This window comes from Anabrus simplex, chromosome 8, assembly GCF_040414725.1.
Source record: "Anabrus simplex isolate iqAnaSimp1 chromosome 8, ASM4041472v1, whole genome shotgun sequence".
Taxonomy (NCBI): Eukaryota; Metazoa; Arthropoda; class Insecta; order Orthoptera; family Tettigoniidae; genus Anabrus; species Anabrus simplex.
Window position 1 is genome coordinate 227,005,646 of NC_090272.1, and position 25,846 is coordinate 227,031,491.

A 25,846-nucleotide genomic window follows, 5' to 3' on the forward strand; every position below is an offset into this window, starting at 1 on the left:
ATTTTTATGTGACCAACAGCTGAAATTACCTGAACTGGCTTTACAGAAATTGACGATGTAGAAGTCTTAATAGTAGAGCTTGAATCGTATGCTGCAACATCAGTATATAAACCATCAGACACTAACTTTATATTAAAAAAAATAAATAAATAAATAAATAAATTTGTTTGCTATTTGCTTTACGTCGCACCGATACAGATAGGTCTTGTGGCACCGATTGGATAGAAAAGGCCTAGGAATGGGAAGGAAGTGGCCGTAGCCTTAATCAAGGTATAGCCCCAGCATTTGCCTGGTGTGAAAATGGGAAACCACGCAAAACCATCTTCAGGGCTGACGACAGTGGGTTTCGAACCCACTATCTCCCGATTAAGCAACTGCAGCTATCAAGCTCAGTAACTTTATATTTAATCCACCACCAAATTTTGAGACCCATAAAATAAAGTTTGCATCAGATGATTTTAATGGCCATGAAATGGGGGGAGATGAAACTGATGAAAATAACAAGGCACTTGAGCTGTGGGCAGAGAGTGCACAACTTGAATTATTGCATGATCCTCAAATGACCCTCTTCCTTCCAAAGTGCAAGATGGCATTGAGGTTAACATAGTCCTAGCATTTTTATCAGTAGTCATGCTGAGAAATTTGCATCTACACTAGTTCCACTTATACAGCATATGCCCACCGTGCACCATGTATGCTGCTGTTAGGTCAAGGATCATCCCCGTGAGAAGAAGATGTAAATTCAATAAACGTGAGAGGAAACAAAAATTGTGGACATCTTAGACACAGAAATTCAGACCACTGAACCTGCACCAAAAAACTACTCATGTTTACTTGCAGGCATGAAGTACACCTCGAGAAAAAGTGTCCTGTAAAGTACGTATTAAGGAAAAGCATCCAAAAGGGATGCCAAAAACAATTCATCCCAGGTTTGTCTCAGGATACAGTTAGTTTATTGGTGAACTCTGAAGGATTATATGAAGAAAATCCACAGACAACAGACGTAGGAGAAGAGCTTATGAATACTCTGGTGCACGAGAAAAAGTGGAAAGCATTAATGAGCAGTCAGAAGGCATGGAAATTAATAAAGAATTTGAGAGCAAATAAAGCAAAATACAAGGCACGCCAAAATGTAACGGCGAACATCATAACACGCCAGTTGCTGTTATGTGGTAAAATATCTGAAGGGAAAGGGATCAAACATAAAAATGAACATTAACCAGAAGAGTAAACTTGTCTGAATTCACCTTCTCTCCTTGCAGAGCTAGAAAGAGCAATAAAAGAAGCGGAAGCTGGAGAGGCTGCAGGGTACACTATGTCACAGGTTTAGAGAAAAACAAGAATATCTGTAGACATGTAGGCGTCATTAGAAGAAAATCTCGACTGTCCACGAGAAAGGCAACAATGGCAAAAGGAATATCTGCTTCATTTTTTATTATTATTATTTTTTTTTTTTTTTGCTATTTGCTTTACGTCGCACTGACACAGATATGTCTTATGGCGACGATGGGATAGGAAAGGCCTAGGAATTGGAAGGAAGCGGCCGTGGCCTTAATTAAGGTACAGCCCCCGGCATTTGCCTGGTGTGAAAATGGGAAACCACGGAAAACCATCTTCAGGGCTGCCGACAGTGGGGTTCAAACCCACTATCTCCCGATTAATGGATACTGGCCGCACTTAAGCGACTGCAGCTATCGAGCTCGGTAATATCTGCTTCATTGAAGCCTCATAAAGACTCCACTGAGCCAATGAGTTTCTGTCCTATTTTGCTCCTGTGTCATCTATGAAAGGCATTCAAGAGAATTCTGATGAACAGAATAACACCTGTTGTTGACACAGGTCATGTATTGGTCAGATGCTGAATTTAGCCCAGCATAGACGGCTTTGAATTTTAAAAAGTGACAGGAGTTGCTTCTGTCTATCTCTCAGCAGCATACAATACAGTTAACCATTGAGACTTTCAACTAAAATGATACATTATTACCAAAGATTACTATTTGGTGAAAACTGTAAGTATGTTGCAGGAAAACAGAAGATACTTCGAGTTCCAGGGCAAGTGAAGTAGAGAGAGACTGCCTCAAGGAAGTGTGCTGATACCCATCCCTTTTAACATCTACACCAACGATCAGCCAAATCCTTGTGGTACTAGATCCTTTGTTTCTGCTGATGACTTAGCTATGGTTAGTTCAAGGAAAGAATTTAAACTCAGTTGTTCTAGAAGCGTTCTGCAAATTTTATCATGAATTGCAGCTGAAACTCAACCCATCAAAGACCTCAGCGTGCGCCTTGTTCTCTGGAACAGAGAAGCCACAAGAAAGCTGAAGGTTACCTAGAACATGACTAGGATCGACTACTGTGATTTTCTTAAATATCTTGATTTAACTAAATGGCACTGTGAAAACACCAAGCTGAAAGTCACAACCTACAACAGCTTTATTTGCAAATTAACTGGCCCCAAGCGGGGAGCATGTACTACACTATGTACAAGTGCTTTCGAAATGTATTGTGTTTCTCAGCCAGAGAATATGCATCTGTAGTTTGGTGCCGCACTGTGCATGGAAAAATAGTTGATGTCACATTAAATGAAACTGGCGATGTCATCAACGATATCCTAAATCAACACCAGTGGACGATCTATACACCTTGTCTGGTGTAGCTCCACCGTCAATAAGAAGAGAAGTTGCAGCTGAGGTGGAACCTGATAAAATCAACCGAGATATGTGACATCCACTTCATGTACATCAGTTGCCAAGAAGGAGATTAAAATTTAGGAAAAGCCTCTTGGCTACCACACCATCAATTAAGGACTTCCTATCATCAGCTAAAATGATAAAGTGGCCTGAGAGATGCCAGCACCTGGCAAAAAATATCTTATTATTCTTTTCCTACAGCTTCTGCCCACACCTGTTTTACGGCTGAATGCTCTTTCTGACGCAAACCCTATATGGAGGGATGTGATCACTATTGCGTGTTTTTTCTGTGTGGTGGTTGGTAGTGTGGTATGTTGTCTGAATATGAAGAGGAGAGTTTTGAGACGGACACAAATACCCAGTCCCCGAGCCAGAAGAATTAATCAGAAACGATTAAAATCTCCGACCTGGCCGGGAATCAAACCCGAGGCCCTTTGAACTGAAGGCCAGTATGCTGACTATTCAGCCCAGGAGTCAGACACCTGGCAAATAAGATCAAACCTAGTGAAAAGCTGCTCCCTTATGGAAGTCCTTTAATCACCTACTATGCACTTGGAGTAGCAAGGACAAAGACTACTTGTTCAAGAGGGGTTTCTGCAAGGACTCTCTACGTGTGTGCAGTGAAGAACAGTCCCCACGTCACGTAATGAATACATTTTAATAACAGTTGGTAACAACCAGAAACATTTTTTGTTAATCAAATTTGTAACACCACATATTAATAAAAAGTGTTATTAAAAATATAAGGATAATAATTCTACAATTTATTGCTTTAACTGCCCAAATCTATACAACTAAGTTTGAAATTAATGGCCCAATAACTGAGTTAGTTGGCTGTCTGGTTTGGGTATGAAGCTGTTAGCCTGCATTCGGGAGACGGTAGCTTCGGACTCTACTGTTAGCAACCCTGAGGTTGGTTTTCTGTGATTTCCCATTCTCATACTAGGTAGATGGTGGGGCTGAACCTTAATTAAGGCTACGGTCGCTTCCTTGTCAGTCCTACCACTGTCCTATCCCATCATTGTAGGAAGACCTGTCTGAATTGGTGTGACGGAAAATCACATAAAAATGGTAACACATGGAACATTTTTAAAACTAACCATAATTTTTTAAATACTATAATTTCAAGAATATTTGCTAACTTTTGCCAATATTTTTTGTTTTTTAGAGTCATATTAATCGCCTCCTAAACTGAACTAAAATGACAGAAAATAAAACATTTCAGTAGAGTCTTCCCTTAACTGTCTAAGGTACGAGACATAACCTCTTTTCGTTCTTCATGCCACAACCTCTCATGTCTCGTGTAACTACAAGGCAGGCTACTCAGTCCAACAAAGTATCAGCTTATCTAATGTTAAATACAGTATACTTTGGTATAGATGTGACAAACTACATCAAATAGATTTGTATACATGAAAACTGTGATTACAGAAAAACCAAAGGTGATATATATTTATGTTCACACACAGTGGTGCTGCTAGGTGTGAAGTATCAAGCTTCTAAAGGAGCAATACTGATGGAATGTACCTGGTGTATTGTAGGAATATAGAATTTGAAAATGGAAGACTTTCCCTAGCATGGTGCCTCAGAGCACACAGTATATACAGAAAAGCTTGGACAATGAGAATAAAGGAAGCCTGTTCTGGAAGAAGCTCCAAGGTTTATACACACAAACTTTTCCATCACTATTGCTGCGCGCATAACTGGTGAGAGCACTCCAACTGATCTTTTTTACATCTGGCATGCTTCAACCTATTTTTTTATTACCCATCAATTACATTCAGTCCCTTGCTAGGAAAATTCATGGTGTTTTATACGAAAGTCAGAAATGCCATTATTGACAACAGATCTAAGACAAGAAGAGAAGAAAAGCAACCTGACAAAAGGCTTACTCTTCTTTGTTTTAATTTCCAAGCATGAAATAAAATAAAAACTAATGCATTTAAGTAGCTTCTGCTGTCATGAAATGACATAGTTATGTATTGAATTTGCAAAGCAAGGGTTAAGAGGAGGCAATGTGATTCAAGTAAACCTATGAAGTAAAAGGATGTTTATGGAAGTGGTTTGAGAGAGACTAAGAAATAAAATATTAATATTTTAAAATAATCTCTTTCTCTTGGCTTTTATTCAATGAATGTGATGCCATTAACAACAATTAACAATAAGTTTAGGTACTTATCAGATAAGAATGCAGTCACATGTATGAAGAATATGACAAAAGTTGAACCAAGAATGCTGGATCTTGGGAGTTTCTTCATCTCTGTTCATGCTATCACCTGATAAGTACCGTAAGTTTTATTATGTTGCTCTTTTAGTTAGCTATTCACCAAAGTATTTATGAGACTTTTAACCTAGTTTCATATAGTTTTGATTTGCCTTTAAGAATTCAGTGTAGAAGTCTCTGTAAATGAATTAGGCATCTCAATGATTTTCTACATGCAGCTTCATGGGTAGCATTTTCTTATTGTACACCTTTTATATTTTCAAGTAATTCAAGATAAACCAACTCGCCTGCCACTACCCTCCAAATGACCTCACTCATTCCACAACTTCTACTACCCACTGGCTTCCTGTCTCCCTCACTCTGTAAGAGCACAAGTACTGTTGAAAGAATACTCCAGTCTACTCCAGTTAGGGTTGCCATAACCCGATAGCTCAAAACCAGAATATATAAAACCCTTATTGTGGTGGCCTATACAGGACCTTTAATTTTAAAAATCCCACAAACACTGGCTGCAATTCAAATTATGGCAGCCCTGATGAGAAGCCAGTCCACACATAACACTATCCTCCACCACAATAACACGCAGTTACCTACACACGGCAGATGCCGCCCACCCTCATCGGAGGGTCTGTCTTACAAGGGCTGTACCCGGTTAGAAATAGCCACACAAAATTATTATTATTATTATTATTATTATTATTATTATTATTATTATTATTATTATTACCGTCATTTCTACATTTCCGATATATTACACTGAGCGGCCAAAAGTCAAGGGAAGGAGTGCCCATTAGAAAATGTGCTGTGTATGAACCCCGAGTGTTGCGACTATTTGCGGCGTACCTGAGCAGTCTGTCACAGACACCAGTGTCGTGAAGATGGCAACACGTTGCGAGTTAACTGACTTTGAACGTGGGATGATCATTGGCACACCATGCATGGGTCATAGCACTACGGAGATTACACACGAATTCGGATTTCTGAGGTCAACAGTGTCGAGGATGGATCTTCAATATCACAGAGAGAATGTTACCACCCGCGTAAACTGACGCATGGGAAGACCACGGGTGTTTAACGAACAGACATCACGTCGCCTCCGCAGAAACATACTGGGCGCATGGGGCGCTACTATTAGTCAGATCACCGCCCGGTTGAATGTTGGGAGTCAGGAACCTATTTCTACCAGGACTGTAAGGAGGCACCTGCACCGCATAGGCTTCACCAGCCGACGAACAACTCGTGTTCCTTTGCTGATATTGGCACAGAGCTCGAAGACGAGCATGGGCCCAGGAACATCGGCAATGGACCATGGAACAGTAGTGGTGTGTGGTACGGTCCGATGAATCCTGGTTCCAGTTGTATTGAGCCGATGGATGTGTGAGAGTGTGGCGCATGCCCCATGAAGCTATGGATCCTGTGTGCCAACAAGGTTGTGTTCAGGCGGGAGGGGGCTCAGTTCTGGTCTGGATGGCATTCTCGTGGTCGCAATTAGGCCCCATTGTCTCGCTGCATTCCTTACTGGCTCTAGAGTACCCTGATGGAGATGACATGTTTCAACAGGATAATGTGCCATGTCACCACTCTGTGGTGGCACGCCGATGGTTTGAGGAGCACTCCAGTTAAGTTATGATCATGGATTGGCCCTCCAGATCCCCCGATCTTAATCCAATCGAGCATTTATGGGATGCTGTCGCTGCCGGTGTACGCTCCATGAACCCCGCACCAACTACACAAGACCAACTGTGGGTAGCAGTGCAAGATGCGTGGGTCCAGATCCTTCTAGAACGATTCCAATACCTTGTAGAGTTGATGCCTCACTGTATTGCTGCAACTTTGAGGGCTCGCGGAGGAGCTAATCGTTAACACCATTCAGTATCTTCCCATGACTTTTAGCCACTCAGTGTATAATCTTAATCTTGGAACATCTCTTCTTCTACTTCCTGATACATTTCTGCTTATACAGGTTGATCGCAGAGCTTCTTCCAATCATCACTGTCTCCCATTGTAGTCCTCTCCGATTTATGTAATCCTCCACCTGACCCCTCCATCTTGTTTGTGGTCTTCCAATTGGACTTCTTCCAGATTCTGTCCATGCCAGTGCTCTTCTTGGTAATCTTTCTTGTCCCATTCTTTTGATGTTACCAAACCATTTCAGCCTATTTCTCTCCATAGTTTCTTTTAAGTTGTTGATTTGTAGTGCGTTTCGTATTGTTTCATTTCTTATCTTGTCCCTCCTTGTTTTACCCAAGACTGCTCGCAGAAAATGCATCTCTGTAGTTTGTAATCTACTCAGATCCTTTTTTTTGTTGTTGTTGTCGTCCAAATCCAACATTCAGATCCATAGGTCAATATTGGAAAATAACAAAATATTCTGCCACAACAACCTGGCCAACAGTACAAGATATCTACTAATCGAATCCCGCCCTGTCCAAATATACCTTCTATTCATAAAATTGATTCTACACATCCTGATAAAAGAAGATCACCTTTCAATAAAGTATTTTTCCACATAATTTAAATTGCTCGTAAGAAAGATTGTAGCAGTTCTCTTATAAATGTAACCATCTATTTACTAGGCCATGTATAAAGTTTCCTTAAGCAACAAGTCACCAGAGCAACATGACAGATATATGACAGTCATGTAGCTTGCATGAAACTTAATACCTGCCATCTGGCGCCATGGCTGTGGTCAGTGTTAGGGCCTTCAGTCCTCAGGTTCATTTCTCAGCTGGGTCGAGGAATTTTAATCTTAAAACGGTTAATTCCCTTGGCTCAGGGATTGAGTATCTGTGCTGTCCCCAACATCCCAGCAACTTGTTCACCATGCACAACACTATCCTGCACTACACTAACACGCAGTTTCCCAATTACGCCAGATGCCAGTCACGCTGCCTTACAAAGGCTCCATCAGGCTAGTGTTAGCCACATACAATTATTATTTACATATATATAGTGCATTTGGCCCTCTAAGGGGCTCACAGAACCATTACTTGGCATTAGCCTTCTTGTTCTTATCTTCCCAAAACTTCCTCATCCTCTCACTACGAATCTTTCGTCTTTCTTGTGAACTTGTGCGAGTTGATTTTCTGTCTTTATGTAGTCCGTGTAGTTGCCAGTGGATCAATATCGACATCTACGAGATCCTTTGAGTGTCTACTACCCGGCGTAGTTTGCTTTGTCGGGTTCCACTGATGACGAGGGAGATTTTCTTGGTCAACTGCAAGTCGTGCTGTATGTCCATACAATTTCATGTGTATTTTCTGTGTGACTGAAGTCAATCATTTGATCAGTGAACAAAGTTCTTCTGAGCTTTTGCACATCCAGATACCTTCTTGGACCTTCAGTGAGAATATTTTTCTCATATGCCGTTCCATTTTCTCTGTGTCTTTGATGTTGGCGGTTAATGATGCCTCAGTCATTCAAGTGCTTCTGGGAGAACAACTGTGTGGTAGTGACGGTGTTTGCCTTTGGTGGAAAGCGATTTCTTGTTGCAGATATTCCGGGCAATTATGTAGGCTTTATGCAATTTTTCTGGCTACTCTTTCCTTGCCTGTTTCCAATACTTTTGTCCAACTACTTGAAGTGATTACCTTGTATGATGTTGCCGTGTTTGATAGCTAGTGATCCCAGGTTTGGGTTCTTGGAGTCCATGAACTGTTTTCCCATAAGAAATTTGGAGGCTGGTTTTGATGGCGTGTCTGGTTTTCTTGGAAGTTTGGATAATTACTGCTAGATTGTCAGCAAAGGTGAACCTTTGATCTGCTTACCTTCTGTTCCCATTTTTATTCCTGTTATTTCTTTTTGCTATGTTTTAAGGATCTTACCTAGTACCAGGTTGAACAGGAGTGGGGACAACACATCATCTTGTTTTACTCCTGTTCTAATTTCAAAAGGTTCGGAGATTTCGCTCATGAATTTCACTTTAAACGTTATGTCTGCGAAACGTTTGTTGGATTAGCACAGATGTTTTATTATCCACACCATTTTCTCACAGTACATTAAACAGGTGGGAGCGGGAGGTTCAATAGAGCCTTGTGCCTATTTGAAGTCTGCGGTAGTGACCACTTTGTGGTAGTGGTGGTGCTGGAGTAGCATATTGAGATTCCAGATCTGTTCCACGCAGGACAGCTGTGGTTGGAAGCCTGCCTGGTATTTGCCGATCTTATGTTCTGTCTGTTGCTCCGATTGGTAAAGAGGACATGTGAAAGCACGATGTAGGAGATTTGCAGGAGTGAAATGCCTCTGTAATTGTTTACATCAGTCTTGTTGCTCCTTTTTGTGTAGTGGGTGAATCAAAACAAATTTCCAAGCTGCTCTCCCATATATTTGCAACGATGGCTTGTAGGCGGTCAACCAGGATTTATTTCACCTCCAATCTGGGGCATCTGAGGGATTATGCCATCTTCCCTTGGTGCTTCATTGTTTTTTGAAGTATAATATAATGTTTTGTATCTCATTATGTGCCAGTGAAACAGAGTCTTAGTTCAGGGTGGGTACGTCGAATTGGAGTTTCTCGGTAGGTGATTATTATTACAACTACTAACACCCACTCAAGAGATCATTCAGTAACTAGCAACATGTCTTCCCTGTAAGATGAAGATATTCTGGTGTTTGTAAGTTTAATAAATGAACAGTAATGAACAGTACAGTAAACATGACCATGAGGTTGCAGTACACCTACTGGCAAGATAATAGAGAGGAATATGATGCCTTCAATGAGTTTAAGAGTTTCAATCATTTTAATGAATGAGGGAGGAGACAGTAAATACATGGATATTTCTCTATAGTACTGTCAAAATTAATATTGAATCACAATTATCTTCCATCTTTAAGTATACAGTGATATACAGCAAATCCTCATGGCTATGCACTGACATGGATGTAACACGTGGCATAAAATGGAGCCAGCTGCATTTGTTTGACAGTGATGTGCCATGTCTGGTGGGTGAAGGTGCATTTCTTTATTGGTTAAATCTGAACTTGCATTCTGGGTTACGCATCATATCACGTGTCACGTCATTTCGGAGGGCATTCAGGTTTAAACTGCAATGGTTTTTATTGAACCAGTTTTGAACCAATGATTGTATTCTTTTGTTAGCAATTACAACAATAGTTTACAAAAGAACTTGGTACTTTTGTTTAAACTTGACTGATTATTACTGAAGTTACTGAGTACTGAAATATCTACTCTAGAATAAATAAAACTAGTTACAAAGTTATTGTCACTATCCATAAAACCAGATACTTGATGCTGTTCTTCATGAAATCCTTTGATTTCAAACTCAATTAGTAACTGTATTATACACAAAACTGATATTGTAATGTACATCAGAAGAGACATGTCTTGAAATGTTTTATTATGCCTGTAAAGTGACAGCCAGGTGAGCTGCACCGTACATTTGATATACTTGACTCTACACAGATTTAAACACATTTCCTCCTCTTTAAATTTCTTGCATGGATTGCTCTCACCACTCGCATAGGTGTTACAATACAGTGTGTTAAAGCTTGGTATGTTTTACATTGTCTGTCCAATAGTTCTGGATGGTCATGGCTTCCAGGCTGTTGAGGAAAGAGTCATTGTCCAGGCTGTACATCTCTTCCGAGTTCTCCTGCAACATCAAGGAGGGAACATCAATGTAAGGCAAACGCAGATGTGACATGTTATGCTAAAATTATCAATTAATAAAGTGGTTTATTTTATTGATTGACATATGCAACACAAACTGACAAAAAGACATGAGAGTAAAATTCAGGACAGTAAGATGTAATTTTTAAGAACTATGAAAAAAAAGATGAAGTTAAGTCTTATGAGGATGTCAAGAAGGAAATTGGAGCGGAAAATCTTTCAGGCAGAATGGATAGAAATAAACTGAAACAGTTTGAACATGTTAAGAACATAGAAGAGGGAAGAATACGAAAGAGGATGATGAAGCTAAGACTGAAGGAAGTAGAACGAGAGGCAGACCCATGCTGAACTGGATGGACTCTGTCCAGAACAGTACAATAAGAAGGAACCTGGATTGGAACATAGTTGAAGAGCAGTAATAATGGTAGGATTGAGTACCAGCAGGACTGCAAGGGAATATGGAACAGAAGTAAAAGGAAACAGACCAGTGGACAGACCTAGAGAAGGTGAAAGATGTAAAATCAGACTGGAACAAATGTCAGAATCAGGTAAAAGAGGAAACATCTAAATATCACCCTTGTCAACTTTTGACTTCCTTACGTCCATTTTCCTCAAGAACCCATTTAGCTTGTCACTTGATGTAAGAATATTCTCTTCCTTTCCCTGCATAGTAACATTAAGATTATTTAAATCTCTGAAAACATCAGCTAGGCAAGCAACTTTGAATCACCATATTTTGTCGCTAATAAGGGCAGCAAACTCATGTTTTTCTGCAGCATACATTTGTAACTTTTTTTTTTTGTTGCTATTTTGCTTTACGTCGCACCGTCACAGATAGGTCTTATGGCGACGATGGGATAGGAAAGGCGTAGGAATGGGAAGGAAGCGGCCGTGGCCTTAATTAAGGTACAGCCCCAGCATTTACCTGGTGTGAAAATGGGAAACTACGGAAAACCATCTTCAGGGCTGCCGACAGTGGGGTTCGAACCCACTATCTCCTGGATGCGAGCTCACAGCTGCGCGCTCCTAACCGCACGGCCAACTCGCCCGGTGTAACAATTTTTAAGTTCATAAAATCTGGAGAATACCTTTCCTCTTGACAGCCAGCCAATTTTGGTGAAGTACCAGAGCGTCGTAAACAGCTCCTGCTTCCTGACACGACTGAGAATTCTGTTTTTCTTTAGAGCTCTACTTTTATTGTAATCAACCATTTCAACAACTGAGTTCATTACTTCTTTAGGCCTTCAAGAATAGTTTTGCCACCAAAGCCTCCCGATGTAAAAAACAATGTATGGATACAATGCGAGGAAAATCTTCTGTACTCTTGAAGTAAAGCCTTTCATTTGACCAGTTAATGACAGGGTGCCATCAACGCACACTGAAATACAATTTTTCCACCGCAATCCATTCTCTTTCAATGTAGATGTCATACAATACGACATCTGATCCTTTTGACATCAGAGGTAATTCTTTGCACAATCAGAACTGTTCAAAAAGCAATCTGCCATTTAAAAATCTTTCATAGCTCATTATTGGGCATTTTTTATTTATGTCTGTTAATCTGTCAAGCTGAAGTGAAAATTATGTACCATCATTAAATTTTTCCACTACTTGTTCTCGGATGTCAGTTGACATGTCCTCTACGCGGTGAGCAAAAGTACTTTTGATATCTCCTTCTCAGCATCCTCTCCTAATGCAGTTCTTACCATTTCTTTACAAGCAGGTAAAATCAAAGTTTCTGCCTTGTATTTGACTGAATTTTCCCTGCAATAACTTCTGCTACTTAATAGCAAGCTACTAGTGCTTTTTCTTAAGGTTTAGTTATTTTATTCATTATCTTGCCTTTTTTAAACTTGAGAAGAGTGTAAACGCCTGAAGTAAGCTTTAACTTTATTTTCTAAATGACTGTGTTTTATTGTCAGGTATCTCTTTAGTTTGCTTGGAACCGTACATTCATTGCTTACAACACAATGAGAAGTTCTCAATTTTCAGATTCGGTATATGTAAATCCGAGGCTAATAAGATTCATGATACCTGTGCATTGTACCAGAAGAAAAGTTCTCTGAGCAAGTACCATAGTAGCACTTGATCCTGGTGAATCACTCGTTCTCTTTTCACTATGTTCTGCACTGACACAATCTTTTGTGTTTAAGAACTCCATATTCCGCAGAAATTATATAGTTATTTCAGCTTTATAATAACACAACATATTGTGCACAGGTTATATACTCCTACACTATATGTAAACCTTTCCGTATCTAACCGATTACTGAACTGCAGGTGACTGTACATTGCTTTATGTACGCTCAGCTAAGGTTCGGCAGTGATTGACAAGGTTAATGTATCATCTGCTAGGGTTCTTGATTTTTCGGGACTGCTCCCTAGCGTTTGAAGTTCCTCTAAACCAGGCAGGGTCCTTCTATATTAGGGATGTGTTGGAAAAATTCTGCACAGTGGAATACTGTGGTGCAAACAAAAAAAGTCTGAGAACCCTTGGGGTGACATTGCCCTTTAACTAAACTATCAGAGTGACAAATACCAACCCATTAGCACCAGACTCAGACTATTACAAAAAAAAAGTAATACAGCCAAATGGTCAGGCTGCAGCAGCATTCCTCTATATCAGTCAAGGAAGGTGAAGCCCTTTATTTCATGCGACTGCAGGCGAGAGGTCATGGTACGGTAGTGAGAGTCGAGTCAAGGCTGTCATCTCTGGTCCTGCTGGCGGTGTGAGTTAAGTCAAGGAGGTTGAGTGCAGTGTTCCAGGTGACAACAGTAACAGTATTTTGAATTTATTAATTTGACCATTTTTACTGGTCTTTTTTAGTCTGTACTGACTTTTACCTGACAATCTCACTGCACTGAAAAAAAAGGAGTTAAGATGAGTCTGCCTTGTCAATACTACAGTTAACAGTAACAGTATCGTAGCATTTATATTCAAAAAAGTATTTTGATGGTTACTTCAAGCATTTTTCTTGTTTGTATGGGAAAAGGTGTATTTATAGTATGACAAAGAACTACAATTTATTAAGACATATTTACATGAATTTTTATGCCACACAGAGGAACATGGAGAATTGTTAACAAAATTGAAGGAAAGTGCTGGTCTTGAGGACTGCCAAAACTGTAAGCATCTCAGCTAACACAATAGCTCTACATGTAGAAAGAAAACTAGGACCATTTTCTGAAGGAGACTTTACTAAAGACTTTACAGTGATGGCTGCAGAGGAAGCAAGCACATACCTGGTGGAAGAATTTACAAGACTGTCATGCATCATATTCAAGATCTGAGTGGAGATATTCAGGCATAACTGCATGATACAGTGTGTAATTATGTAAATGATTCCTTAGCAGCTGATGAGAGTACAGATGTACTGCACACTACATAACTAGCAATTTTCAACACAGGAGTAGCCTATAGACAAATTGTATGTAAAAGAATTATTGGATTTAGTTCCCCAAAAGGAACCTGATATAGAACTAACACTTTAAAGCATGCTCAGGGAACTGTTGAAAAAACATCTTTAAATGGAGTAAATTTGTCCCCAAGAGCAAGTGGACTTTGAGTTATGAAGAAGAAATGACAGCTGTGTTATTTAAATACTGGATTTTAAACAACTTACATAGTTATTCAGAAAATGGAACCACCCCTTTTTTCTCGCTCTATGTTTATTTTAGAAGAATTTGTTCCAGATGCAAAGAACATGGTACTTTTCTATAACAGAAGAAACCTTAACCTTATTCCACATAGTACATTTTAAGTGTCTCAGGATTAACACTTACCCTCAAAGTACTGTCATCAATATATCCACTCGAGTCAGGGTTGCTGCATTTGTCATTGAGTGTCTGTGGTTTGTTCAGGTATCTGCGCCGGTACACCACAAAACTCACAGCTCCTGTAACAGATCAGTCATTCTGCAATAATTTCACATTCCCCAATAAAAATATAAATTTTAATGGACTGAAGCTACAGCTACCATTATTATTTACTTAGAAAGCAAGTTAATAGAGAAGTTGTGCCATAAATCTATGAAATGTGTATTACAACATGTTGAAGTATTTGCTTCTTGTGTGATGTTAACATTAAACAGTTTTAGTTATTATTCAATAGGGTTTAAACTAAAAGATCTAGATTTAAGGAACAAGTTCTCCTGAGTGGTATTCTAAGCAAGTTAAAAAATGTCCAGCTATGGTAGGAAAATACCGCAGTGCAAAGGTTATTTGATCCTGATCGGTGGATATCTCCCGAGAAACATCTGGAAAGCCATGGGAAAATAACAAAAGCTGGCGGTGGAACGCAGATGTGCAGGAGGTAGTGCTCAAGAAAAAGAAAGAGTCTAGAAAAAATGGGATGAGATTCGCCTCACTGAAGATCATAAAGAGTATAGGAATAAAGAAAATAGTAGTAAGCAAACTGGTAGCTCAAGCAAAAGCCCAAGCTTTTAATGTACTGTACTAGGAGCTGAACACAAATTATGAACAAAATAAGATCTATATGACTGTTAAGGAAAGGAACAGAGCAACAAAGGCCATATCTCATGTGAAACATATCAAGAGGGCAAATGGAGTACTTTTAATAAGAAAGCAAGATATTCAAAATAGGTATATGGAAGAGTTATTGAATGAAGAAAATGAAAGGAAAAACACAGAATGGTAGACCCAATGATGGGGATGACTGGAGATAATAAGAAGAGGGAAGTGAAAAGTGTGTTAAGAAAAATGAACAGAAAAGCAGTTGGTCCTGACAGGATTCCAGTTCAGGCATAGAAGGCACAAGGTAAGGAAGGTGTTGAACTACTGTTGGACTTCATGGGAAAAATTTAACAACAAGAAATGCTGAGTGGAGGAACAGTACAAAAAAAGAGCAAAGGCGACGCCCAAAATTGCAGATTTACAGAGGCATTAAAATGACATTTCACACCATAAAGATATTTTACGGCTTTGGGCAGACGAGTTCCTTCAGGCGATCCCTCGCAGTGGAGAAAATAACACTGGAATCACTACGCAGCATCTGTTCTCCATGCCAGCGTTGGCTGCAAAGGCATATGTTTTTCATGCCAGGGGCAGTGTATATTTCATTAATGCCTGTCTAGAGGCACTCCCATCACGATACTTATTCCTCCTGGCCAGCAAGCACTTGGAAGGATAACATGATGCTTTCAAGTCTTATAAAGATGTTAGCTGGACTAGAAAGAAGCTAGTAGTTAAACACTGCACCAACACATCCAAGGTTCCTGGTGGTGCAAGGATGGAAAAGTGATAGGACTGGGATGGTAGTGGCTGGCCTTAATTAAGGAGCAGCTTTTGCATTTGCAGCATTTGCCTGATGAGAAAATGGGAAACCACAGAAAACAATTTCCAGGGCTGCCGACAGTAGGATTTGAACCCACCATCTCCAAACTGCAAGCTCCCAGTTACACGATCCAAATCGCACGGCCAAATCACTCAGTATTTAATCGGACTGATCACAAAGATCACAACTTGTGCATGAAAGAGGATAATGAATGAAAAATGAGAAATATACTTAATTCTGCAACACAGAATATTCAAGGCATTGCTTATAAAGATGACCAATTAGATGATATTCTGGCAAAGAAAAAATATTAATTGCAGCCATTTCAGAAATGAAACAAACTCCAAGGGTTGAAGAAAACTGTAAATTAATTACATTTCTACAGTGGAGTGAAATCAAATTTAGGAGCAAAATTAGGAGTTATGGCATTGTTTACAAAATGGTTAAGATCCTATATATATAATTATATTTTCTGGATGAAAGAATTATACAGTTATGAATTAAACTTCCTTGAGGTTATCTTACAAAATTGTTTGAGTCTATGCACCAACAAAGGGCCACATGGGAGAAAATGATATATTTTACAACAAACTGTAACGTATTAAACAAAATGAACGAGTCTGATATGCTCGTCCTGATGGGAGATTTCAGTGGTAGAGTAGGTAATGTGAAACAGACTAAAGTATTGGAATACATGGTGAAGAAACACATAACAGAAATGGCACTACATTATTATAATAGATTTTATCCTCTAAAATCAGTACAAAATTATCGATACCATGTTTCAACACAAGGATAGCCATAAGTGTACTAGGAAAGGCATGTGGTCAGAGATCCATAATTGACTATTGGTATATAATCTGAAACAAAAAAAAACTCAATGAAATGGTTCTAAAGACCAGAGTCTTCTGAGACTCAGAAATTCAAATCTGATAATTATTTATTAATATGCCCTGTTTATATGAAGCCTAAATGGTACAGCAATCTAAAACATGTACAAAAACTAACAATATCTCCTTTAGAGTACGTCTAATGGTTATATGATATAAGACTTACATACTGATGTTGCAGAAGAATGTTAAAACAATCTGCTTTTGAGGGTAAGAAAAAATGGTGGCAAAAACACTGGAATGATTATATTGAAAAGGTAATTATAACAAGAGAGAAATTTTCAAGAAATATTTATCAACCAAAAAATTAGAAGATAAGTTAGACTACCATCAAAAGAGGGCCATACAAAAAAGTTGGAGTTTGCAAACATCATATGAAAGGTGGGAAAAATTTGTGTCGTCCCTGAAACAGACGTAACAAGACTTCAGACCAAAACATACAAAATTTTTAAAGCACTTGAACAAAAAACAAGACAACCTAAAAATAAATATTATACCCCTTGAAACATGTATACATTCTTTTCAACATCTATGGTCGGAAGAAGGTCAAGTAAGTCAAGAAGACAGTCTGGGTAATTACATTTCAGAACAGTCAACCTCAGCAAATACTGATACTGAAGGAATTACCCTGCCAGAACTTAAAATAGTTCTGAAGAACTTACAGAACAATAATGCTTCTGGGGAAGATCAAATTAATCAAATTAAATACTCAAGTGAAGAATTTATTTACAGGTTTCTAAAACTTCTAAATATGATTTGGAATGGAGATTTGCCCAAAGCTGGCAAGAGGTCATAGTTATTCTGATACATAAGAAAGGGAAAATGTTGATTTAGTAAATTACAATGTCTGCTAGACTCTGCCTACAAGATTTATAACAGTATCATAAAAGGTAAGCTGTAAAAATAGTATGATGATAATACTGGAAAGGAACATTATGGGTTTTGTAAAGGTCAATCCTGTGCTGATGACTATTTTACAAAGAAAATCCTTAGAGAACAACATAAGAGAGTTTAATCTGGAAACACATACTGCATTAATTTATTCTGTCTATCCCCAATTCTAACTGAAATATTATGTAACACTCTTAGATAAAATGTCCATTAATTTAGATCTGTTTATTTTGTTGAATGCCTTTTTGAAATTAAGTCATCACAGTGCAGTATCTGCAGGCCACATCAAGCTTGGTAGCAGTCGTACTGAGAGGCCAAGAGACGGCATGCACAATGGCAAATTATTTTCAATGAAGTTATCAGGAAGTAACTGACAATTGGTTACTAGTTTTCAGGCAGGTATTTTTAAGCATATCATTGTTAATATAATACATCTATCAATACGGGTTGCTTAAGCCTTTGCAAGATGACCACAAGCAATGCAATGTAGGATTTTTTAAAATGGAAAGTCACATTCTTGTGGTTTGGAGGTCCCATGGCTATGATCACATTATCAACAATCGCATAAAAGCACAAGCTTGCTTTCTGTTAGGCCTATGCGGTGAAGTCCACTCAGGTCTGACAGTCACACTGAATTAGATAATGAGACTGAATATAATGGAATTGACCTATTCAAAGTGAATTGTATGTAACACAGAGATCTAAACCTCATAGTCACAATCAACACATATTTATGGAAACAAATGAAAAGGTAGTCTATTAATAGAAGCAGGATGTCACTGCTGGTGCCTTATAACACTCGCTGCCACCTGAGATTCCAACATTCACATCATTGCAGAAAATAGATCACTCTCCAAATCATCACAATGCAATAAACCAAACAATATTCTTCTTGTAAATGTTTCAGGGCTCGACTTGATCCTGCCACTTTGTTTACTTTTGGGTATCTTATGTTTGGCAAGTTAAAGAGGGTGGCTATGTTCATTCTGAAGGTCTGCCTGCCTGGTGGTCAAGTCGAAAATTAAGAGATACATGCTAAAAAATGTAATCTCTATTGCTATGATGAAATAAATTGTTAAAGCCATTTTAAATTAAGTTATAAAATCTCATGGTGATATATTCTGTCATAACTACTTTATTGGTTATGATAATTTATTCCTTTATTACCGCTTAAGTGGTTAGTAGGCTCAGAGTGCCATGCGGATCTATTTCCACAAGCAAGCAAAGTCTTTTCTTAAATCATAAATCAACATCTACAGCTATTCATACAATGGCAGATCCGTCAAGAGCAAGCAGCTTTTGTCCAAGGCAGAGGAACCAGAGAATAAATTCTAAATATTTAGACAGCTCATCAAAATAAGTAGAAAATTCAATGTCCAAATCGTGATATGCTTTTCCAACTTACTGGATAGATGAACTGAATTGATAACTCAACTGATGATATTAGCACTGGTTTCTTTGCTACAACTACTTTTACTGACATCTTCACGGCTTTTGACTGCGTGTAATGGAAGTACCTCTAGAAGGCTCTGTCTGCGATGAACATCCTTCACCACCTCATTTGACTGATTCAAGTGCAGCACAACAAACGCACAGAGCTAACAATAAACAGTCTAAGCACTTTCAGATACGTAAAGGGCTTAGGGAGGAATGGAAACTGTCTACAATTCTTCAACATCTATAGGACGTGCGCAGAGTAAAATGTACTGGATAGATAGCAACTTTAAATCTTCATAGCTAAGAAGAAGATAAACAATCTTAGTTTTGTTGATCTATTCTATCTGATGACAAAGAGGAAGAACTTGCAACACTAGTGTAGCAAGTCTAGACAGAAAGTCAAACTCTTGCTCTGGAGACAAAGCTGGCCGTTAGAATGATGGATTACTGTTGGATTTAGAACTGGTGCATGCATTTGTTTATCTAGGCCGACTATTAAGTGATACTGGTGGCTCTGAGACAGAAATTACAAGGAGAATAGACCTTGTTTGGTGTGACAGAGAAGCATTGCTTGTGTTTTTCATCATCCTTTACAGTTGTGAAACCTTGACTGTAAGCGCCAGAGACTGGAACCATCTTGAAGCATTTGAAATGTGGGGTTGGCAAAGAATGCTAAGAATATCATGGACAAAGAGAAGAACAAATATGTCATTAAGGAATTAATTAGACATGCAGAAGCTATACTATGGGTACCTACATCACAAGATGACCGAATGACAACCTTGATAAATCAACAGTCTGAGGGAAAGTTGATGATAAAAAACCATGACAAAGAATATCCAGCAGGAGATTGACAAAATGAAGGTACTACTTCAGTCACCTCTCAGAAAGATCACATGGGAGGCAGAAGATCACATGGGAATCTGTGGTTCTTGTCTATCACAAGTAACGGTTGTGGGATCACAACAGTCAGTCACGGATGGCACGAAAAATGGCATGGATCACTCTACGACAAGTTTTGGATGGTAATAGACTCTTACCTGTGACTCCAGCAAACACCACAATACCGAGGGCTATGCCGGTGATAGCGGCGGCGTCCAGTCCAGTGCGATGGCTATTAGATAGTGGGCCCGCCACATGACTCTTGCTGATAGGGGTTGTATCCTCCTCGTCCAAACTGCGAGATGCCGCTCGGCCAAGCTTCTCTACAGACGAGTTGGACAGAGGATCCACTGTGGATGCCAATGCAGTTGGTTTATCATCATCATCATCATCATCATCAACATCATCACTAGCCTTGGTAACATTCACACTCTCACTGTCACTCACATTCAAAGAAACAATTGTACTATTTAAAGTGTCGTTAAGCTCAATGTCTGACTTGTTAATTTTCACTCTGTTTGTAACACTTTCAAGAGATTTACTAGTTCTTGAAGAAGAATTAGAGTCATGACTAGTAGTTAGATTGAGTTGTGACCCGTTCCCCACATCTCTCTTCAGAATGTTTTTGTCTTCCAGACGATCTGAAGACGGCAAAGCCCAGGGTTCTTCAGCAATGTACGGTTCTAGAGTGCTCTCTGGGTGAATGCGAGCACACTGCCCTGTTACGAACAGTAATGCAAGAACTGAAACAAGAAATCAACAATGTAAACATTTGTACAAATTATTCTTGCAGCAATATTTGTGTTGCCAAAGTAAAAATGTGCAATGAGGTCAACTTTCCAATCGAACAAGAAAAATGGTCTGAAAAGAAGGAAAACATAATAAATATATGCATTTTTATTTTCTAGTTGTCTCTTCCGTTTTCCTGTGTTTATGAGGTTTTCTTTTTATCCTACACTTCCCACATTCAGGCTAAAGATTGTCAAGATGGCCCCTCAAAGAGTGTTGAAGCCCACTCATCTGATGAATCTGGGAAGTAGAAATTAGCTCGTCAGGGGCGGAGAAGAACTGAAAGTGATGGAGACAGCCTATCTACTTTAAAAAAAAAAAAAAAAAAAGTAGTGTATGAAGATGTACAGATTGTCCTTGTCTTTATACGTTTCCATGTCTGTCCTTGTTTCCTCTTTCTGTTTCTCCCTCTTCGAACACTGACCCATCATTGTGTTTATCCTATTATTCAATTAATTAAGACATCAATACAGAATCAAATATGAAATATATTTCATCTAATTTATCCTATTGTGCGTTCTCTTTAATGTTCCTATCTTTTTATAAATTACCTGATTCTTTTCATGTTTGTCTCTTTTCATTACTTATAAATATAAAAAAAGAGTTACACAAAGATCATCAATTTAATCTCCTTTCCTTCAAACGAGGCATCACATGGTTAACACTTGCATGCTTTTTCCTGTGTAACATTCCTCTTTTTCAATTAGTGGGACAGTAATAAAGAGAGGGGAAATAAACAGTGTTTTGGGTAAATCAGGTGAGCTCGTAATAGATCCCAGGTGGACAGGTGGAAGGAATATTCTCAACGCAAATGAAAATCTTTCTCTTGACATTGTGGACAACTAAGCTCATGGAGAGAGGACGATGACGTGGTGAAATTAACCTGAAATGGTGAAATATAGTGGGAAGGCAGGGATGTTTTATATTTTACAATTTGTGCTTTTTCTTTTTTTTTTTGTTAGTTGCCTTATGTCGCACCGACACTGATAGGTCTTATGGCGACGATGGGGCAGGAAAGGCCTAGGAATGGGAAGGAAGCAGCCATGGCCTTAATTAAGGTACAGCCTCAGCATTTGCCTGGTGTGAAAATGGGAAACCATCTTCCGGGCTATCAACAGTGGGATTGGAACCTCTATCTCCTGACTGCAAGCTGACAGCTACATGACCCAAACTGCGTAGTCACCAACCTGGTTTGCAGTAGCATAAACTAAAATCAAGGAAGGAAAAAATGAAAGAATAAGAATAAGCTTATATGAACTTCCAGATATCTACCAAGATGGAATCTTTCTATTCTGATTTAGAAATACAGAACTTTAGATTGGCGTTGAATGTTTACAAACATGCACACACACTTTCAATGGAATCTAGTCATGTACACAAAATAGGAACATCCTCATTTTGTTGCTCCTCTTTCTACACTGGCCTGTGACTGTGTTTATCCTATCTTTCTTTAAATAACTTGATCTCATTAAGTAATGAACGTAGGTTTTCGTGGCTCATAGTATTAATGTAAATAAATAAATGAATACTGGATTAAAGCCACTATATTTATTTAATGAAGCCGAGCTTTCAGCCAAACTGCATTGGCCTTCATCAGGGCATGTTAAGTTCTGCTTCGACAGCGAGCAAAGGAACGTGGAAGTCATGACCATACTACCCACGGCCTACCCCACTAATTGGACTCAAGGATCGTCGTGGTGTGATTCACCGCCCTCTGTCAATGGTTTCGTGAGTGCGTCCCACTGTTCCATGGTGGTGTTATGCATGTATTTCTGCAGTACAGGTCTCCATGTATTTGATAACTTGAAGCCGTCTTCCCTGTTGATGTTATTTGTGCGCAGTTCTATCTCTATGGCTTCTCTTACCAGTCGAGCATAGAAGTCTTTTACAGGCGCGATGACTTTCGCCTGGTCAAAGAGGATTTCATGGTCTGTACTGTAGAAATGTTCTGCTAAGGCAGACTGGCTTATGGCATTCTCCGTGGAGGATGAAAGAGCAACATTCTTTACCGACCTAATGTGTTCTTTCACCCTGGTGCCGACAAGCCTTTTTTGTCACGCCAATATATGAGCAACCACAACCACATGGACCTTCATACACTCCCAGTGTTTCAAGATGTGGTTTTTCTTTGAGTGGTCGAAACAGGGATTTGAGCTTTCGGTCTGTGGTGAAAACTGGAATTATATAGTGCTTCCTAAGAATGCACCCTATCAGTTATACCTGTAACGTAAGGAAGGAATACTTTTCTTTTTACTGTAGTCCTGGTTGGTACTATCCCTGTTAGGTTCCTTGATCTTCACAGCTTGTGCTGTCTCCTGATGTATAGCCGTTTGTCTTCATGGATAGTGTCAGTTCTGTTAATGCCCTTGAGCGGTTATCACCCTAGTAAATAACGTTTGAAGGAGAGCTGCTTTTTGGCACTGGTGGTGATGTGAGGACTTATGAAGGTATCTTTCAGAATGTGTAGGTTTCTTGTACATTGCATGGCCTAGTGTACCATCATTCTTCTTGTATACTAGCACATCAAGAAAAGGTAATTTACCTTCATTTTCTACTTCCATCGTGAATTTATCTTACTGTTAATGGAATTTAGGTGTTCCAAAAATTAATTTAATGTTTCCCTTCCATGTGGCCAAACCAAAAATGTATCATCCACGTAACGATAGAAGCACTTAGGTTTCAATGGCGCTGTAGTTAATGCAGCAGACTCAAAGTTTTTCATAAAAATATTAGCAGTCACTGGTGACAGAGATGAACCCATTGCTGCTCCTTCTGTCTGTTTGTAATAATCCCCTTTGTAGTAGAAGTAAGTAGATTTTAAACAAACTGCTGCCAGATTGGTCAAGTCCTCAGACAGGTATTGTCTGATGTAAGCAAATAAAAAGTGACGTAACATCAAAGCTCACCAGGATGTCACCTTCGTCTACTCGTAGCTCATGTAACTTCTGCAAGAAGTGTTTCGAATCTTTAACGTGATGTTCTGTCTTCCCTGTTTCTAACTCATGGGTCGGAGAACGAATGGCACTCACGATTGGTCTTAATGGCACGTCATTCTTGTGTAGTTTTGGGAGGCCATAAATGACTGGAGGTACCGGGTCTTAATTTAGTAAGGTCTTCTGCAAGTGTTCTGGAAGTGTTGAGCTCTTCACTAGTCAGGTGACTTGTGTATTAATTTTCTTGGTCCGATTTCTTACTTTGTTATACGTTTCTCCTTCTAGTAGGTTGTTCATTTTTGTTTTGTAATCAGCTTTATTCATGATGACTGAAACATTACCCTTGTCAGCCGGAATTACAATTATACTGTCATCTTTGCAAAACTCATTAGCTTCTTTAAGTTCACCTTTGATCAGGTTTTGACGTGGTGGCTTCGTTTTTTTTCAGCACGTAAGATACATCTTGACGGATTTCTTCCGCCTTGTTTAATGGTAAATCTCTGATGGCATACTCTATCCCACAGACAATCTTCTCTACTGGTATTCTTATCGGTGCCACAGCGAAGTTGAAACCTTTCTTTAGCACTGATAGTGAGTTTTGGTTTAGTACTTTATCAAACATATTTACTATGACCTGGTTATAATCTAATTCCAGTGGTTTGTATTGGAGCATTTTCTGAAATTTCTTTTCTTGATTTGCTCTACTATACTCTTTTACACATTCGGCCTACTCATATGTAAATATGTCTGATAAAGTACTAAACCAAAACTCACTACCAGTGCTAAAGAAAGGTTTCAACTTCGCTGTGGCACCGAGAAGAATACCAGTAGAGAAGATTGTCTGTGGGGTAGAGTGTGCCATCAGAGATTTACCGTTAAACAACGTGGAAGAAATCCGTCAAGATGTATCTTACGTGCTGAAAAAAGCGCAGCCACCATGTCAAAGTCTCACCAAAGGTGAACTTAAAGAAGCTAATGAATTTTGCAAAGACGACAGTATAATTGTAATTCCGGCTGACAAGGATAATGTTTCAGTCATCATGAATACAGCTGATTACAAAACAAAAATGAACAACCTACTAGAAGAAGAAACGTATAAGAAAGTAAGAAATCCGACCAAGAAAATTAATACACAAGTCACCCGACTAGTGAAGAGCTCAACACTTCCAGAACACTTGCAGAAGACCTTACTAAATTCAGACCCGGTACCTCCAGTCATTTATGGCCTCCCAAAACTACACAAGAATGACGTGCCACTAAGACCAATCGTGAGTGCCATTCGTTCTCCGACCCATGAGTTAGCCCGCTATATTTCATCACTGTTACAGCCAGAAACAGGAAAGACAAAACATCATGTTAAAGATATGAAACACTTCTTGCAGAAGTTACGTGAGCTACGAGTGGACGAAGGTGACATCCTGGTGAGCTTTGATGTTACGTCACTTTTTATTTGCTTACATCAGACAATACCTGTCTGAGGACTTGACCAATCTGGCAGCAGTTTGTTTAAAATCTACTTACTTCTACTACAAAGGGGATTATTACAAACAGACAGAAGGAGCAGCAATGGGTTCATCTCTGTCACCAGTGACTGCTAATATTTTTATGAAAAACTTTGAGTCTGCTGCATTAACTACAGCGCCATTGAAACCTAAGTGCTTCTATCGTTACGTGGATGATACATTTTTGGTTTGGCCACATGGAAGGGAAACATTAAATTAATTTTTGGAACACCTAAATTCCATTAACAGTAAGATCAAATTCACGATGGAAGTAGAAAATGAAGGTAAATTACCTTCTCTTGATGTGCTAGTATACAAGAAGAATGATGGTACACTAGGCCATGCAATGTACAAGAAACCTACACATTCTGAAAGATACCTTCATAAGTCCTCACATCACCACCTGTGCCAAAAAGCAGCTCTCCTTCGAACGTTATTTACTAGGGTGATAACCGCTCAAGGGCGTTAACAGAACTGACACTATCCATGAAGACAAACGGCTATATGTCAGGAGACATAGCACGAGCTGTGAAGATCAAGGAACCTAACAGGGATAGGACCAACCAGGACTACAGTAAAAAGAAAAGTATTCCTTCCTTACGTGGCAGGTATAACTAACAGAATAGGGCACATTCTTAGGAAGCACAATATAATTCCAGTTTTCACCACAGACTGGAAGCTCAAAT

The 25,846-nt window shown here is 39.1% G+C and overlaps 1 protein-coding gene across 4 annotated transcripts in view; it reads right to left on the reverse strand.

Annotated features, from left to right (window-relative positions):
• Positions 1 to 25,846, reverse strand: part of LOC136879023 (uncharacterized) — a 178,006-nt gene that overhangs the window by 14,149 nt on the left and 138,011 nt on the right. For 3 of the 4 annotated variants that reach the window (XM_067152741.2, XM_067152743.2, XM_067152744.2), the window contains exons 3-5: positions 20,095 to 20,679; positions 14,327 to 14,439; positions 10,437 to 10,526 (exon numbers count right to left, since the gene is read on the reverse strand). In XM_067152741.2, the coding sequence (XP_067008842.2) occupies positions 10,437 to 10,526; positions 14,327 to 14,439; positions 20,095 to 20,679 (788 nt within the window). Of the gene's footprint in view, positions 1 to 2,225; positions 2,294 to 10,436; positions 10,527 to 14,326; positions 14,440 to 20,094; positions 20,680 to 25,846 lie in introns of those variants that run through there. The other variant, XM_067152742.2, reaches the window with a different exon arrangement.